This window comes from Balaenoptera ricei, chromosome 3 (genome assembly GCF_028023285.1).
Source record: "Balaenoptera ricei isolate mBalRic1 chromosome 3, mBalRic1.hap2, whole genome shotgun sequence".
In the NCBI taxonomy this organism is placed as follows: Eukaryota; Metazoa; Chordata; class Mammalia; order Artiodactyla; family Balaenopteridae; genus Balaenoptera; species Balaenoptera ricei.
This window is the reverse complement of record NC_082641.1, coordinates 154,635,431-154,654,511: the sequence shown is the minus strand read 5'-3', so window position 1 is coordinate 154,654,511 and position 19,081 is coordinate 154,635,431. Positions and strand designations below refer to the sequence as shown.

Genomic DNA, 19,081 nt, shown 5'->3' with positions numbered 1-19,081 from the left:
CCATGATAATGGTGGTAGAACAAGTTTCTACATCTCTCCAGGTGAAAAATACAAGGCTCTTTAAAAACACATCCACTCTTATCCCAGGAATGCAAGATTGATTCACCATACAAAAATCAATCCATATAATGTACCATATTAATAAAGAACAGAAACCACATGATCATCCCAATAACTACAGAAAAAGCATTTGACAAAACCCAACACCTCTTCATGATAAAAAACACTCAATAAACTAGGAATAGAAGGGAACTTCCTCAACTGGATAAAAGGCATCTGTAAAAAACCCAGTTAACATCATACTTAAGGTGAAAAATGAAAACCTTTCCCCTAAGATAAAGAACAAGACAAGATGTCCACTCTCACCACCTCTATTCATCATTATACTGGACAATTAGGGAAGAAAAAGAAATAAAAGGCAGCCACATTGGAAAGAAAAGGTACAGCTACCTCTATTTGCAGATGGCTTTATCTTATACGTAGAAAATACTAAAGAATCCACTAAAACACCATTAAAGATAATAAGCCAATTTAGCCAAGTTTCAAAACCCAAGACCAATAAACAAAAATCACTTGTATGTCTTTACACTAAAAATAAATAATCTAAAAATCAAGTAAAGAAAATTCCATTTACAGTAGCAGCAAAAATAATAAAATATTTAGGAATAAATTTAAAGAAGTGCAAGGCTTGTAAACTGAAAACTACAAAACATCAATGAAAGAAACTAAAAACAACCTAAATAAGTTAAAAGACATCCTGTGTTGATCAGCTGAAAGACCTGATGTTGGGGGGAGGCGGTTACTTCTTTTTTTGGACGCCCAAAAGCCAAAATGATCTTGAAAAGGAACAAAGGTAGAAGATTCACAGTGTCCAGTATCAAAACCTACTACAAAGCTACAGTAACCAAGACAGTGTGATGTGGGAAACAGACAGACATATAAATTGATGGAACAGAACTTAAAGTTCAGAAATGAACATGTGTGTCTATGTACAACTGATTTTTAGCAATGGTCCCAAGACCATTCAGTGGGAAAAGAACAGTCTTTTCAACAAATGGTGCTGGGACAAATGGATATCCACATGCAAAATAATGAAGTTGGATCCCTACCTTACACCACATACAAAAATGAACTAGGAATGGACCAAAGACCTAAATGTTAAAGCTAAAACTATAAAACTCTTAGAAGAAAACACAGGAGGAAATCTTTGTGACCTTCAATTAGGCAATGGTTTCTTAGATATGATGTCAAAAACATATAAGCAACTAAGGAAAAAACAGATAAATTGGACTTCATCAAATTTAAAACTTTTGTGCATCAAAGGATGCTATCAAGACAGTGAAGAGATAACCCAGAGAATGGGAGAAATATGTGCAAATCACTTATCTGATATGGATGGAATCTCCCGAATAAAGACTTTCTAGAACTCAATAAAAAGACAAATAACTCAATTTAAAAATGGGCAAAGGGGGCTTCCCTGGTGGTGCAGTGGTTGGGATTCTGCCTGCCAGTGCAGGGGACACAGGTTCGAGCCCCGGTCTGGGAGGATCCCACATGCCGCGGAGCGGCTGGGCCCATGAGCCACAATTGCTGAGCCTGCGCGTCTGGAGCCTGTGCTCCGCAATGGGAGAGGCCACGACAGTGAGAGGCCCGCGCACCGTGATGAGGAGTGGTCCCCACTTGCCGCAACTGGAGAGGGCCCTCGCACAGAGGCGAGGACCCGACACGGCCATGGATGGATGGATAAATAAATAAATAAAAATTAAAAAAAAAAATGGGCAAAGGATCTGAATAGACATTTCTCCAAGGAAGATACACAGATGGCCAGCAATTACATGAAAAGACATTCAACATCATTAGTCATTATGGAAATAGAAGTCAAAACCACAACAACATACCACTGCACACCCATTAGAATGGCTATTTGAAAAAGAAAAATAACTAGTGTTGGCAGAAATGTAAAGTGGTTCAGCCGCTTTAGAAACAGTTTGGCAGTTCCTCAAAAAGTTACAGGTAAAGTTAACATCCATTCCATCCCAAGATATAAACTCAAGAGAAATGAAAAACGTATGTTCATACAAAAACTTGTACATAGATGTAACATAATCATTATTCAAGTGGAAACCACCCAAACGTCCAGAAACTGATGGATGGATTAAAAAAAAAGTGCTATATTCATTACAATGGAATATTATTCAGCCATAAAAAGGAATAAAGTACTGACACTTGCTGCAACATAATGAACCTCGAAAACATTAAAGAAGCAAGACATAAAAAGCTACATATTATATGATTACATTTCTATGAAATGTCTAGCATAGGCAAATTGATAAAGACAAAAAGTAGGCAGTGGATGCAGAGTATACGGGTTGTGACAGGTATGGGTTTCTTTTTAGGGTCATGAAAATGTTCTGGAACTGGACAAAAGTGATGGTTGCACAACCTTGTAAGTATACCAAAAACAACTGAATTATATAGTTTAAATTAGTAAAGTTTATGGTATGTGAATTATATCTCAATTAGGGAGGGAAAAAAAAGCATCAATCCAATTAACCCCACGGTGCTAGCTTTAAAAGTCAAGGTTCCCCCTCCCCCCCCCCCTCCACCCAGGGGTTTTTACAACCAAAAAATGTTTCTAGACCTTGTACAATGCCCCTTTTGAGACAAAACTGTCCCTCCCTTCCCCATTAAGAAACACTGATATAAATGGAATGAAATTATAATCTATTAATTTGAAGCGTCAATCTTTAAAAAGCATAGTTTCTGTGACAGAATAAGAAAACAGAAAAAAAAAAAAGTCAAGGTTCCCAATATCCATCAACGAAGCGTGAAACTACTCTAGTACTGAGATTTATCTGGCGTTATTCCCCAAATAACACAAATACAAATAACAGTTTAGTCAAGTTTCTCTGTTCTTAATGGACTTAAAAATTCTCTTGCAATCACTGTGTCATCCATGCACATACTCAGTCTGACGCGCTTCCAGATGGCGTCTCTTCCACGTTAGATCACTCATACGCAAAAGTTTTCATCTAGACGGTTGTGCTGCTCACGTATGATGATCTCCAAATTGAATACGTAGCATTAATTCACCTTCTGCTGTCAGCCTGCCCTTTCCACACACCTTATTCCTCTGTACCCTTTTCCTATCAATTATTTTCATACCCAGTGATAATGCCTCAATTGGGTAAAACAATTTAAAACTGTTTAGAATTCCTTCTGGTTTGAAGTGACTTCTGTTGACAGCAATAGATGATAGTAGAAGTCCTATGAATAAGAGATTAAAACACTGAGCAGAACATGGAAATATACAAAAAAGTCATACGACAACAGAAAAGAAAGTGAGAGCTATGTTACCATACCACACAAACAAAATCTCGCCCTCATGTTCTCAATCCTTTATCCAACATTTTTATTCAGCTGGAGCAGATATTTTGCACAGACGGCCGCAACAATGTCTCCGACTTCACGTGCTTTTTTGTAAGTGGCTTTGCCTCTCCTCCAGTAAGACGTGGAGTATTTTCCTTGACGCCCCCGCCACCAAATCAAGTTAGGTCCTGTGACTACTGTGACCAAAAGAGTACAGGCAAAAGGAATCCCCTGCTGCTTCCAAACCAACTCCTAGCACAACCCTTAACTGGCCAGGAGCCACGGAGCCAGAGGCCAAGGAATACCCAGGCAGGATGTACGCAAATGAAGAAACCATCCTGGTAGTGGGTCACCCAGCTGCAGACACCCCCAGCTGTCACCAAACAAATCAGGGACAAACTACGCAAGAGAGCCCTTCCTGAATTCCTGATTCACAAATAAAATGACTGTTTACTCCACTAAGCTTCAGCAATAGTTTACTATGCAGCGAGAGGTTTTCCTCCCCCGTCTATCTTTACAACGCTATTGCTCTTTCTGTTTTAATCACTGATATCGAAAGTGTATTGTTTCTAGATTATCAGAAGATCGGGATGAGGCATGTTGTGTTTTCTTTTATTGTTTTTATTTTTTGGAGAGGGGTGTTCTGGAAGAGGAGGGATGGTGAGAAGGAACATATCATAATGAAAAGATATTTTGTAACAAAGTAAACTAAGATCCTCCCTTTTTTAGGGAATAATTCTTCAATCATTGTAAGATGTCACTTGTATAATACCAGCATCATTTAAAAAGTTATCTACTGACAAATGGAAGTTAAACCAGACTTTGAAAGTTCAACTATCTACCCTCCTTAAGGTTTACTTGAAAAAGTGAGGGGAAAAAAGTTCTATGAAGCAAAGTAAATCCATATGGAGCATATTCCCCAGCAGAAAAGTTATCATCAATCAGACTTCATTTACTATGCATTGTTTTTTCAATAAAATATTTCAAGAATTTAGCTATACATATTTTCCACTGAGGAAAAAAATTTTTAATTAAACTGAGTTCTATTAAAAAATAATAAAGAAAGAAAGAAAAGGGAAAATTCTAATGCCTAAGTATATTAAGTTTCCAACTTAGAATCCAATTAGGGCCTGACCTGCTCTTCTTTCAACTTAGCTTCATTAACAGCTGGCTTGTGATTTAAAAAGAATATTTAGAAAACATTACAATTAATCCTTATTAAAAATAAAAGCACAATTTTTAAAATATTAATTTTCTCAGAATAAATTAGTAAATATTGTTTTCAATGATAAAATATATTCTTTCCATTTTATGATATGGAAAAAGTGAAGAAACTAACATGTCCTTAAAGTCAAGACTCTACAGCAAACAAATAGAGTGTATAAAGAACCTATTCTTTCTGACTTCCTACCGAAAACAAAAGAACAGGAGACTTAAAGAACCAATCTAGGACCACAAAAAGGGAAAACTTTCTAATTCAATTATCAGTTAGCTTTCTGCTACTGATAAATCTAAACTCTAAATACCAAAACCTAGGAAACTGGAGATGCAGGCAAGGTGAAATAAAGAGAAGTTACAGAAGCATACAAGGGAAAGATGATAACGTCTGCGTCAGCAAATTAAACTCCAAGCTACATTACCATTTATAATCAATCAAGCAAGAAGCTGTACAATTTTAACACAGATTCTGAATGCAGCTCAGATTCAAATGCTCAATTACATTTTCCAGGTCAGTGATTTATTATGAAGATAAGAAATTTACTGTAACACAAAACTACTTTAAACCATAGCGGAGAGCCCTGGAAAGGAGAGGCCGGTGCTAATCCCACTGTACTGCATGCTTGGCCATCTGCTATTGTCTCATTTCATTCTCTGAGCGCAGGGCTATCCCCGTGCATACAAATACATATACTACCTAGAAAGCTGGAAGCCTATGGGCAGGCAGTGGTGGCCCAGACAGACCCAAAATCGGTCCAGAGTATGTGATTCACAATCCAGCCATTCTCAAAGCTGCTACGATTTTCAGAAAACAAGGATTTTTAATGCATATTTAATATGCCAAAGTAATGCCAAAGTAATACATTGTTTCCTGGTATTCTCCTTAAATATTAAAAGAGTTAAATATTACTTAAACTTACAATTGTAAGTAATATTTGTGAGAAAAATGATAGAGAATGCAGATGCCAAGAACAAGGAAAGGATGAAAGCAGAGTTACCATCTGCTCTTCCTTATGGAATAAGTGGATAAATCAAGAAGCAAAATAGGGACCTCCCTGGTGGCGTAGTGGTTAAGAATCCGACTGCCAATGCAGAGGACACGGGTTCGAGCCCCGGGAAGATCCCACGTGCCACGGAGCAAATAAGCCCGTGCACCACAACTACTGAGCCCGCGTGCCACAACTACTGAAGCCCACAAGCCTAGAGCCCATGCTCCGCAACGAGAGAAGCCACCGCAATGAGAAGCCCGCGCATCGCAACGAAGAGTAGCCCCCGCTCGCTGCAACTAGAGAAAGCCTGCACGTAGCAATGAAGACCCAACGCAGCCAAAAATAAAGAAATTAAAAAAAAAAAAGCAGCAGCAGCAAAGTAGGTTAAGTGTTGCATAGAATTAAGACATGTCTCCAGGGACTTCCCTCGTGGTCCAGTGGTAAAGAATCCGCCTTACAATGCAGGGGATGCTGGTTCGATCCCTGGTCAGGGAACTAAGATCCCACATGCCGCAGGGATAAGCCCATGCGCCACAACTGCTGAGCCCGCGTGCCACAAACTATAGAGCCCACGAGCTCTGGAACCTGCGCGTCACAACTACAGAGCCCATGCGCCCTGGAGCCTGCACACCACAGCTAGAGAAGAGAAAACCTGCCGCCACAACTACAGAGAAGCCCACGCGCTGCAACGAAAGACCCTGCGTGCCTCAATGAAGATCCCGCATGCTGCACCTAAGACTTGATGCAGCCAAAAGTCAATTTAATTAATTAATTCAAAAAGAAAAAGACATCTCTCCAGGAAAATCTCAAGATCCGCCTGTAAGGTTATACTTCAATATACCACCGCAGGTAAATTTCTAAAGTTTCTGATGGAAAATCTTCAGGGCCAGGGGAAAGAAAAACTGAATTCTATTTATCAGTTTCCTAAATAAACTAATAGGACAATAAAGATGAGTATATTCTCTGAAAACCTTCGCATTATGTAAGAAATGGGAATAATTTTCCCAGAGACCAGGTAATAGGAGACATCATAGTAAGAAAGAAAAGGCATTGAGAGACAGAGCTCTACCAGAAATTTTTAGGAATCCGTATTACAAATGTATGAAGTACAGAGGTGAAATTCCAGGGCGTGACCTTCTGGAAAGGACACTATTCCCCTTTTTCATTCACACCGCTCTCTCAGCTTGGGACCTCTTACCCCTTCCCCATCTGCCTAGCAAACTTTCACACACCTTTCAAGACTCGACTGCTAAGACTTCTCTTAGACTCCTTTCACACAAGGTCGAATCCGGAATGCCTTGCTTTGTGCCCACTGTACACCATTTGTATGGTAACTTCTTTAACTGCTACAACTCTGAGACTCTGAGAGCAGAAACCATCCTCTCTGTGTACTTAGCACAGTGCCAGGTGCACAGCAGAAGGCAATGCTGACTGCATGAATGAGACAGCTGAGGACGCCTGGGAAGACTGGGACGCCCACAAGAACATAAAGTGACTGTGCAACTATCAATGCACTCAGTAAGGGGGGAAAGGAGAGAAGCCAAGAAGATTCCAGTGTATAGAAATAGACACACTGCTTAGAAAGCTAGGCCATCGTGTACATCATCATGTGGCTCACATCACTCTAAGAAGGAATTATACAGAATGATAATGAGTCCAATGGACTCAGATTTTCAAGACAGATTTCTTCTGGATGAAGAACAGAGGAGAAAATGGATTTACAAAGGAACTGTACTGTATAGCACAGGGAACTCTGCTCAATATTCGGTAATAACTGAAATGGGAAAAGAACTTGAAAAAGAATAGTTACATATATATGTATAATTGAATCACTTTGCTGTACACCTGAAACTAACACAACATTGTAAATCAACTATACTCCAATATAAAATAAAAATTTTTAAAAAATAAAAAATAAATTAGACCTGCAAACAAACTGGGATTACCAAAAAAAAAAAAAAAATCCTACAGACAACAAAAGGAGGTCTTCGAATTGTTTGGATAGACATATCAATCTGATAGAGTTTTCTTACAATATACCACAAAAGTCTTTTCTGAGCCTATGCAACATTTTATCACCTACATGGACGTATAAAGAATATATTCATGGGCATCCCCAGTGGCGCAGTGGTTAAGAATCCACCTGCTAATGCAGGGGGACACGGGTTTGAGCCCTGGTCCGGGAAGATCCCACATGCTGCGGAGCAACTAAGCCTGTGCGCCACAACTACCGAGCCTGCGCTCTAGAGCCCGCGAGCCACAACTACTGAGCCCGCGCTCTAGAGCCCGCGAGCCACAACTACTGGGCCCGCGTGCTGCAACTACTGAAGCCCGCACACCACAACTACTGAAGCCCGTGCGCCTAGAGCCCGTGCTCCACAACAAGAGAAGCCACCGCAATGAGAAGCCTGTGCACAGCAACAAAGAGTAGCCCCCGCTCACCGCAACTAGAGAAAGCCCACGCACAGCGACAAAGACCCAACACAGCCAAAAATAAATAAATAAATTTACTTTTTTTAAAAAAAGAATATATTCATAAGGGTTGAAGGCATAAAACTGAAGGAGATAAACAGACTAAATAAATCAAGTTTCAAAAGATTCTTAAAGATTAGAGTCATTGGCTGAATTTAGCAAAGTAAAATGTAATAAAGAACAAACAATATTAACACCTATTAATATATGCATGGTATATAACACTTCATGGGTTCCAAGGTGCTTTTATACACATTACATCATTTCACAACCCCCCCAAAGTAACTATTATACCCTGTCTACAGATGAGGAAACTGAGGGTTAGTGAGTTTTCCCAATACCACATTTCAGGGAGGGCCAAGAACAGAACATTAATCACCTTCTAATCATCTCTCTTGCAACTAGATCCAAAATTCCAAAGAGTACAAGTATGGAGGAAAAATGAGTGTAGAAAAACAACTGCCATCAGAAAAATTAATCAGGGCAAGTAAGAATAATGGGAGGAACAGCAATATTTCACCGAGGAAAATAAGATTTGGGGGCTGTCAAATATAGGCTCCCGATATCTAAAAAATCATCCTGCTGAAGGAGGATTACACTTGTTCAATACGGCCCAAGCTAATCTTAACCAGCAAATACGATAAGTAGCCAAATTCTGGTTCAAGGAAAGAGGGTCAAAACTGTCCAAGCCATTCATGCATCTTAACTGGACATATCTGACCATAAGCTGAATAAATCCATTTGCCAGACTTTGTAGGAAATTTTCATCAAACGAACAGCTGGGCTTTATCAAATGAGACTCTACATCTGCATCAGACATTGTTTCAAAATATACACATAAACTTCTAGAGGAAGGTGGTTCTAATTTCACAATTATAAAATTAGGAATGAATTTAAAGTAAAACACAGGAAAAATTCTTTCTCAATGAAGATAGATATGTAGGTACAGAGAAGGTTTTTTCTAGGCATTTTTATTATTCATATTCAAACAAAAGGAAACATATAAAGTATATAATAAGCACCCATGTACCAGCAAATTAAACAGAAGTAAATCTGCCTCCAGGTATTTTGAATATATTTCAAATATAAATATGTATCTATATGTTATGAAGTATGTTAAATTACACACAAACGCATTACCCATCGTAAGAATGAGAATTACCTGAACTACTTAAGATACTCATATATTCTTCCTTATCCCAACCCTCTTCCCTTCCCTACCTCCAGAAGAAATAACTTTGCTGAATTTTTATCCTAAATATTCCCTTGCCCTAAAACGAAAAGAATAATATATTCCACTGTGTGACTATACCACAACTTACTAACTCAATCATTCTGTCAATAAACACTTGCAAAGTATTTCCTCAGTTCTGTTTTGGTTTTTTCCTTAATCCAAACAAGGTTACTATGAGCATTCTTACATACATCCTGGAGTTCATCTACAGTATATGTATCTGGCAGGGTACCCTTATGTTTAGTAAGTGCTTTCCAAAATAGTTGTACCCATTTAAAAACCCAACAGCACTGTGTGAGAAATTCAGTTGCCACATTTACCAACACCTGATACTGTCAGACTTCTTAATTTTTGCGAACACAGCTTACAATGCTAAGTATAAAATGGTTTCTTAATCTGGTCTTCTTTTACATTCCACTGATTACAGTGAGGGTACATAACTTTTCATATTTATTTGCCATGTATATTTCCTCTTATATAAATTTTATTAACACATACACAGGTTGTACGAAAACATGCATCCTGACCTAAGATACGGGTGCATGCATAAACACCAAAGCAAGCGTTTAGTTCTGCGAGAGAATGGAGGGGAATACTCTCAAGAAAAGACAGGCCAAAGAACTTTGACTCTGTTTGAAATTTTACTTCCCAAGTTGAGTAATTACCATTATTTATTATGTTATTCTCTATGCTTTTTGAATCTCACAAATAATTAAATTATAAAATGTAAAAAGATAATATAAATGCATGGTCAACAAGCAAGCACCCAGCGGACTTCCCTGGCTGTCCAGTGGTTAAGACTATACTTTCCAATGCAGGAGGTACAGGTTCAATCCCTGGTCAGGGAGCTAAAATCCCACATGCCTCGCAGCCAAAAAACCAAAACATCAAACAGAAGCAATACTGTAACAAATTCAATAAAGACTTTAAAAATGGTCCACATCCAAAAAAAAAAAAAAAATCTTAAATAAAAAGGTACACTTTAAAAACAAACAAACAAGCAAGCAGCCAGGACCACTCTTGAAAAAGTGTTCAAAGGAGTTCTTGGGGAACCAAGAATTAAATGAAATGTAAACCTTGGGAACAGGTAAGCCATGGTGCTACAAACAGTGGTAAACATTAAATTCACTTAAACACAGAAATAAAGGCTAAACAATATGAATCACGATTACAGAAAAGACTGTTTCCCCTTCAAAAAGCAACACAATGTAAGTATGAAAAGCACTGTGGACTCAGCAAAAGACAACAAAGCTTACCAACAAAAATCAGGAAGGGGGATTATAAACAAACTAAGTATTTTTCATAAAAAGCAGTCAAAGAAACAGAGGCAGATAAATGGAACAGACCAGAAACAGGCCCAGATTTAAACGACAATTTATTTTTGGCATTTCAAATCAGGAGGAAAAAGGTAGATTATTTAATAAATATTATAATGATGACTGGCCACATAGAAGAAGAAAAAGCTGAATCATTAAAGCCAATATATAAATTTTATAAAACAATTTTCAGGTATAAAGAAAAAAGAAACTTTAAATGTACCAGAAGAAAGCATGCGTGAATTACTTAATAACCGTGGTGGGCATAAGGACTTTCTGAGCATGACTGAAAATTGAGAGGACACAGAGGAAAGGACAACTAAATTTGACACATAAATTCTAAAACAAATACCATAAAGGAAGTAAAAAAGAAAATGACAAACAAGAAAATATATTTGTAAAACATGAGGAAAGAGGCCAATTCACTTACTAGGGAACCCCTATAAATCAATAAGGGAAAAAAAAAAACCATCTAATAGAAAAATGTAGAAACGACATGAATATGTAGCTTCAAAACGAAGAAAACCCTATGAAAAAATGCTTAACATGCACTCAAATTTAAATAAATATTAAGCAAGAAAGTAGATATTTTTGGAACTTCCCTGGTGGCGCAGTGGTTAAGAATCCACCTGCCAATGCAGGGGACACGGGTTCGAGCCCTGTTCCGGGAAGATCCCACATGCCGCGGAGCAACTAAGCCTGTGTGCCACAACGACTGAGCCTGCGCTCTAGAGCCCGCAAGCCACAACTACTGAGCCTGTGCGCCTAGAGCCTGTGCTCCGCAACAAGAGAAGCCACTGCAATGAGAAGCCTGTGCACCGCAACGAAGAGTAGCCCCTGCTCGCTGCAACTACAGAAAACCCACGCACAGCAACAAAGACCCAACGCAGCCATAAATAAATACATAAATAAATAAATAAATAAATAAATAAATAAATAAATGGGGGCACGGAGAGAGAGGAAGAAAGGGAGGGAGGGAGGGAAGGAGGGAGGGAGGGAGGGAGGAAGGAAGGAAGGAAGGAAGGAAGAAAGAAGGTATTTTTAAATTATCTACCAGGTCACTGGAAATTTTTAAAGGTTTGGCAACAAATGTCTGATGAAGCTGTGCAGAAACTCATCTTAATATATAAAAGCACAAGCTTTTTAGAGAACTGGGCATCCATCAGTTTTTTTAGATGCATACAATATCAATTCATGAATGAGGTATGTTTAGTCGTTAATTGTTATGCTACTATATCAAATATATAAACAAGAAAAAACCCTATAAATATCTACTTATACAGCTATAGGACATCAGTTAATTATGGTGCAAGTAAGACACCGAAAACCAAGCAGACATTAAAAACAATGAGATAAAGCTACATATAAAAAGACACAAAAATACGTTTATTTTTAAACGAATAAAAAAGTATGATCCCACTTGTCTTTTTTTAAAAATGGTGTGTAACATACGTATGCCTATATATGCATAGATATTTTATAGAAGAGTATACAAATAATTATTAACAAGTTACATCTCTAAGGAGCTGCACTGAGAGGGTCAAAGGATGAGAAAAGATAAGTTCATTTCATATGTTTTTGTACTTTTGAATTTTTTTTTACCTTGAACATATATTACTTTCATAATTTAAAACTAGCTAATTTTTTAATCCACATTGTCATTTCTTAGTGTCTTTTCTTTACTTGAGGTATAACTGACATGTAACACTGTGTAGTTTCAGGTGTACAACATAATGATTCAGTATTTGTTTATACTGCAAAATATCACCACAAGTAAGTCTAGTTAACATCTGTTACCATATATAGTTATGAAATTTCTTTTCCTGTGATGAGAACTTCTAAGATCTACTCTCTTAGCAACTTTCAAACATGCAGTACAGTACTGTTAACTATATTTAGTCACCATGCCATACATAACATCACCAGGACTTAATTATTTTATAACTGCAAGTTTGCACCCTTTGACCCCCTTCTTAGTGCATTAAAATCTAGATTTTAAAACAGTTGAGTACATTTACTCAATATTTCAAATATTTCAAAACAAATATATTTCAAATATACTAGTGATTCTACATTCTGCATAAAAATTAGACAAAAAAAGTTTCAGAGGCTAAACTTTGACAATGATTGTACAACACTCTCCCCCAAAGTATACTTCAGAATTATTTTTTCTATTAAAAAAATAATTGTGGGCACACTAGAAGTGAGTAGCAAAGTTACAGCAACAACCTACAGTGGGAATAACCCAGGGATTTACAGCAAGCCAAAACATTAATACACATTGACCAAGAAAAAAAAAGAATACTCAAGTGTATAACACGTTTTGCAAAGCTCATGTGTTTCAAAGTTCCCAATTAAAAAGCAATATAGGGACTTCCCCGGTGGTCCACTGGTTAAGAATCCGCCTTCCAGTGCAGGGGACATGGGTTCGATCCCTGGTCGGGGGAATAAGATCCCACATGCCGTGGGGCAACTAAAGCCCACGTGCCTCAACTAGAGAGCCCATGTGCTGCAACTACAGAGCCCATGCGCTCTGGAGCCCATGCGCCACAACTAGAGAGAGAAAACCCATGTGCCACAACTAGAGAGAAGCCCGCGCGCCGCAACGAAAAGCTTGTGCGCTGCAACGAAAGATCCCATATGCTGCAACTAAGACCTGACGCAGTCAAAAACAAACGAACAAACAAAAAGCAATATAGGGGAAGTTTCTACAAGCTAAACATAGTCTAACCATATATCCAGCCATCATGCTCCTAGGTATTTACCCAAATGAGTTAAAAACTTATGCCCACACAAAAACCTGTATGGGAATGTTTATAGCAGCTTTATTCATAATTGATAAAAATTGGAAGCAACGAAGATGTCCTTCTTCAGGTAATTACATAAACAAACTATAGTACATCAGACAGAAGAATATTATTCAGCGACAAAAAGAAGTGAGTTATTAAGCCATGAAATGAAATGGAGGAATTTTAAATGCATATAGTAAGTAAAAGAAACAAGTCCTGGAAAGGGTGCATACTGTATGATTCCAAATACATGACATTCTGGAAAAGGCAAAACTGTAAACAGTAAAAACATCCGTGGTAGCGAGCTGGGAGAGCAATGAATAGGTAGAACACAGAGATCTTTAGGGCAGTGAAGATACTCTGTATGATGCTGTAATGGTGGATTCATGTCATTATACATTCAGCAAAACCCACAGAACTGTACAAGACAAAGAGTGAAACCTACTGTAAGCTACAGGCTTTAGTTAATAATAATGTACCAATATCGGTTCATCAATTTTAACACATGTACCACACCAATGCAAGATGTTAATAACGGGAAACTGTGGGCAGGGAGTAAATGGGAAAATGCCCTAAAAATAAAGTCTGTTAATTTAACAACAACAACAAGAAGGCAATAGGGGGTATCTCAAAGGCATAGGGAAGGGAAGAGCCCAGCGGAAGGTGCTCGGCTGGGGGTTGTAGTTAAGGTGGGACAAAACCAGGTGACAAGCAAGGAGGAAGGGGGAAGGGCCGCACCACAGCAAACACAGCACTCGTGTGGCCAGGGAGGGGCTGCTGACCCCGTGGTCCTCTTGGGGAGCTCACAACGAGCCATTTGTTTGTGTTCTCCGCACTCACGCATTCTCCAAGTCTTGGGAACTGGAACATTTCTCTCTCCCGGCTCAGAAATGATCAGTGGAAAAGGAACCAAAACAAGTACCTCATTATGTGTCAAGATTAATCTGGGAAAACTGTGGGCTGTTGACTGAACTGCTTCTCTTAATCGGCTGGTGCTCTAGCTTTAAAAGTTCCCAGGAGACAACCTGAAATCCAGAGTCTTCTCAAAATAGAAAAGAGTGGGGGAAATTCTGAATACATCACCAAACAGTAAGAGCCTCAAGCCTTTGGAAAGAGCCCAAAGGCCAAAAGCAAGACCTGCAGAGCTCTGTCCACACTGGTGGGTAACCTGATGATTATCTAACAAATTCAGCATGTGTCTACCAGAGTTCCAGAAGAGTGAGAAACCTTGGGATTCGTCTGAGTTAGAACAATCTTTGATTACAGCTGAGTCACCTCTGTTCTTAATACAAGTAAGACCTGGGGTCTTTTCACTGTGTCTGTTCATGTGATAAGTGTCGCCCTCCAGTGTGAAATGGAAGGACGCCCTTGTTCTGTGGGGAAGACAACTGTGGAAGAAGGAGCTATGAGTATGGAGAGAGCCACCTAGAATGCCCCCTCCAAACCCGTCGGCAGAAGGCCTCTTCCTGGGGGCCTCTAACAGATCCTGAATGCTGCAGAAGCCCCAGAGGCTTGGGATCTGGGACCTTCCAGGAACTCAAGATCTCTCTTGCTGAGGTCCTTTCCATCACCACATGGACCAAAGTCTTCACCAAAGCCTTTGTGCTTCTCACCGTCTTCCCTACCAGGAAGCTCCACACGCCAGCCAACTATCTCACTGGCTCCCTGGCCAAGACCAATCTCTTGGCTTTCATCTTGGTCATAGCCATCTGCATCACATATACCATCACCCACACCTGGAACTTTGGCCAAATCCTATGTGACATCTGGCTGTCTTCTGGAATCACGTGCTGTGTGCATCTCTGCATCACTGCTGTGGACGTGTACTGGCCATCACCAACATCCTGTAGTACAATAAATGCCAGATATGCGGCCTCCACAGTCACCACTGTCTGGGCCATTTCATCTCCATCCTGTCGCTCTTCTCCCAGATCTCCTACATGATCTACTCCACAGATGGTGCCTTCTACATCCTGTCCGTGCGGCTCATCACCTTTCACACGGCCTCCGGAAGCCACCATATCACCACAGCCCAGCTCATCAGAGTTCACTCTGCTCCCTCAACCCCCAGTCTCGCACTCAGCCAGCTCCCCTCTGTCAACCACCTGAAAATCAAGCCTGCTCATAGAATCCTGGAGCAAGGGGATGTTTGCACCTCAAGAAAGGAAAGCCATAATAAAAATAACTATAGCTCTCTTGAGAACCTTTAACTGCCTCTAAACTTACTGTGTTTTCTGGTTTATTTTATGCGGATCCAAAAATTAAAGCTATTTCTATTTTATCAGCAAACAATGGTCCAGGAAACACATCACGAACGTTGAGTCTAATGATGTTAGTACAGCAACTTCTACAACAAAATAAGTAGGCAGAAAGCACTGAAGGCTCTAAGCACTGAAAATGACAGGTATAGAGGCATTATCTTAAAAGAAGCAATAATAATCTAAACCAGTTTTGAAAGTACCTGTGCTACCTATTTGATAACTGTTTTAAGACAAATCAAAGTCTATAACATGACAAATTAGTGAGGCAGCTAGTGTACTAAAAAGAGCACAATTACCGGCCCTCTAGAGCCTACTCCACTGGCCCTCCACGGCGAAAGGCAAAGAGACTAGACAAAGCATAATACACGTCATATTTGTATGATGTCCTGTAGTGTCAAAAAGCTTGAACACATACTACTAATTCTCCCAACAGGAAAGTTGTTGTCATGGGAAAAGCTGCATTTTGGAATAAGACCAACCTTGTGACAAAACCTGAAGCTACCACTTTTTTAGCTAAACAAATTTGTACAAATTTGAACCTCCCTTATGATGTAATATGTCTCGGACTTTGTTGGTTTGGGGCTTGTTTTTGTTTTGGGGGCGGGAAAGGGGAGCATGGGAGAATGGATACCAAGGTATAAAAGTGTTTTATTAGTGAGTACTGAAATAACTTAATGGATTGGGACTAACATTTTTCTATTTCCTTTAAGAAATGGGAGAAGATAGTTCAGAGTATATTTTGTGAAAATTTTGTTTTAGCTGTACCTCTAAGCATGTATACTATACGTTGACACAGATGAATGTAACATATATTTCTTATTATGTGTCATGGCCTAAAAATTTAGCCACTGATTATAACAGAGCAATCAAGATCTAAACTCCACGCCCAAAAAGTTGCAAGGATTAAACAACATTACAGATATAAAGTGGCTAACGTAAGTGCTGCCACTCTATTTTTACAAACTATGATTATTCCAGGATAATGAGGCATTATTTCTAACTTCAAACCCCTGTTCACAGTTATTAAAAACTTTTTTTAATGTTTATCTAGTTAAAAATAAGACGTGCATTAGTTTGAAACAACCTTTGGGTTCTAACCAATGTACTTGTGACTTGGCAAAATCCACCAACATTACAAATGCATATCCTTTCACCCAGCAATTCTACTTTAAGTAATTTACCTAGAAATATACTTCACATATGAATAAACTAAATATGCACATTTTTAAAATGCAGCATCATTTTACATAACAGCAGAAACTTTAAGCAGACTGTCCATCAGTGGAAACCTTGTAATAAACCGTAGCACATCCACACAGGTGCTGTTGGTAACAATGAAGAAGCCCCGGAAGAAGTTTCAAAATATATTAATGGGAAAAAAGGAAAGGAAAGGAAAGGAAAGGGAAATAAAGGAATGGTAACATTTGTGTTTAGAGAAACATTTTTGCTTTATATGGATTATGCATAAAATGTTTATGGAAGAACACACAAAGAGGTAAACAGAAAAAAAGAGAATACGTATTTGCCTGTGTATATGTAAACTGTGCCTGGAAGCGTATACAAGAAACGGGTAAGGGGAAGTGAGCAGTTGGGGGTAAGGTGAGAAGAACATATGTATAAAAATGTAAAGCAAAGTAGCATCCACTAACAAGATACTACAGTCACCCATCTAGAGTGATCAAATTTTTATGTTTACTCATTGAAAGCAAATGAAAACCAAATTAACAGAGGACAAATATTGAACATGGTCCTCTGTACACAAAAGAAAAGCTGAATTTGAGGTTTAGTGAAGAGAGTTTTATTCCTGGGCTATTGTTAGAGGTTAAAAATAAACTGGGACAATGTCAAATATTTCTGATCTATCCCCTCAGTGGAGAAGAACAATAAATACCAGTGTCTACTGTAACTATTATCTCAAAGGTACCCTTTAATTTAGCTAAAAGGGGGAGGGGAAGACAATTATTGGTACTTCCCTTATTTATTACAGTGTTAGCCTCTTTCCAGTTATGATTAAGGTAAAATAGGAAAGAAAGTCTTCCTTTCCTTGACATATGTAGATTAGATGTCATTACAGTAGCACGTGTTTCTATTCAAAATTGCAGTCTTGCAAGAATCCCGGCCCACGTACTACACTAATTCATGGCCCTACAGTTGCCATACAAGACAGAAGATTAGGAGAGGTAGAAGAATGCCAATGCAAATACTCTGGCAATTTACAAGGCACTTTTCAGAGACAGTAGCATGGAAAATACTACTGAAGATACCAAACAGTGTTTACTTCGAAAGTTTAAAAACTGAATATACAGAACAGTTTTCACAATCTACCTCCTGCAGCAATGGTTTCAATTACGACCTGCAAAAATATAAACAGAGGAATGAGAGAGAAACTCTGATAGCACTTAGGTACAACTCAGTGGCAGGAATGAGGACGTGGGTCTGATGCGGGACCCTGGGCTCAGAACACCTGCACCTCACCTTCTTCTGAAGGACATTAACTTTCCGCTCCTTCACATCCAGCATGTCCTTGAGGTCATGGATCTCTCCAGCTTGTGTCCCCTTCTCCTCAGCCATGTCCTGGATTTGTTTTGTCTTCTTATTCAGCATGGTTTCCTTCTCTTCCAAACGCAACCGCAGAGCATCCACCTAAGAATATAACATTTTTACAAATGATTAACTGAAAAGAAAGGAACGTAATTCCTTCCAAATAGATGTGTACAGTTGCCTAAATGATACTTTTAGAGTAAACTTTCATTAGAATCAAATAAAATACCACTCTAAATACAACTGTGACTATTTAGAAATGAAACCCTAAAATTTTGTGAGCACTTCCACGATAAAATAACATTTACATCCGTTAAATTACGGTGTAATCAAAATAAACAGATCTGAATAAAGGGGACAAAATTGGAGAATTTATATAAAGGGGTTGAGTTGAGCTTTGCTACTTCTATAAAAGTGGTATAATCTATTACGTTTCTCAAATTTAGAATCATTTGGAGGATTTAAACAGAATGCCAGGCCAAGCCACCAGTTTCTAATTTGGCAGGGTTGGGGCTCAAGAATCAATATTTCTAACAAGTTCCCAAGTGATGCTACACTGCTTTAGAAAATCTAAAAGTAGAAAGGAAACCGTAAGCGTCACCAAACATGACACTTGCTGTATCAGAGAATACAATCTAGCTGCAGCTGACAATCCCATAATGCACTTAGAGATCTGTAAGGCAAAGCAAGGTCTACTTTCAGATCTCAAGACTAGTCAGCTAAAGCTTGGTATCCAGGTACCTTTATCACCAAAGTTTCATACCACCCATTAGATATAACTTTAAAATAATTAGAAATCTAATATAAGTACTTATGTTTTCTTCCAGTTTTGAGATACAACTGACATACGGCACTGTGTAAGTTGAAAGTGTACAGCATAATTATTTGACTT

The 19,081-nt window shown here is 38.7% G+C and overlaps 1 protein-coding gene across 1 annotated transcript in view; it reads right to left on the bottom strand.

The window, feature by feature from the left end:
* LOC132363422 (ELKS/Rab6-interacting/CAST family member 1-like) overlaps window positions 1-19,081 on the bottom strand; it is a 120,209-nt gene that overhangs the window by 28,002 nt on the left and 73,126 nt on the right. Inside the window, 1 exon segment of the mRNA XM_059919124.1 lies at window positions 18,124-18,291. Coding sequence (XP_059775107.1) covers window positions 18,124-18,291 — 168 coding nt within the window.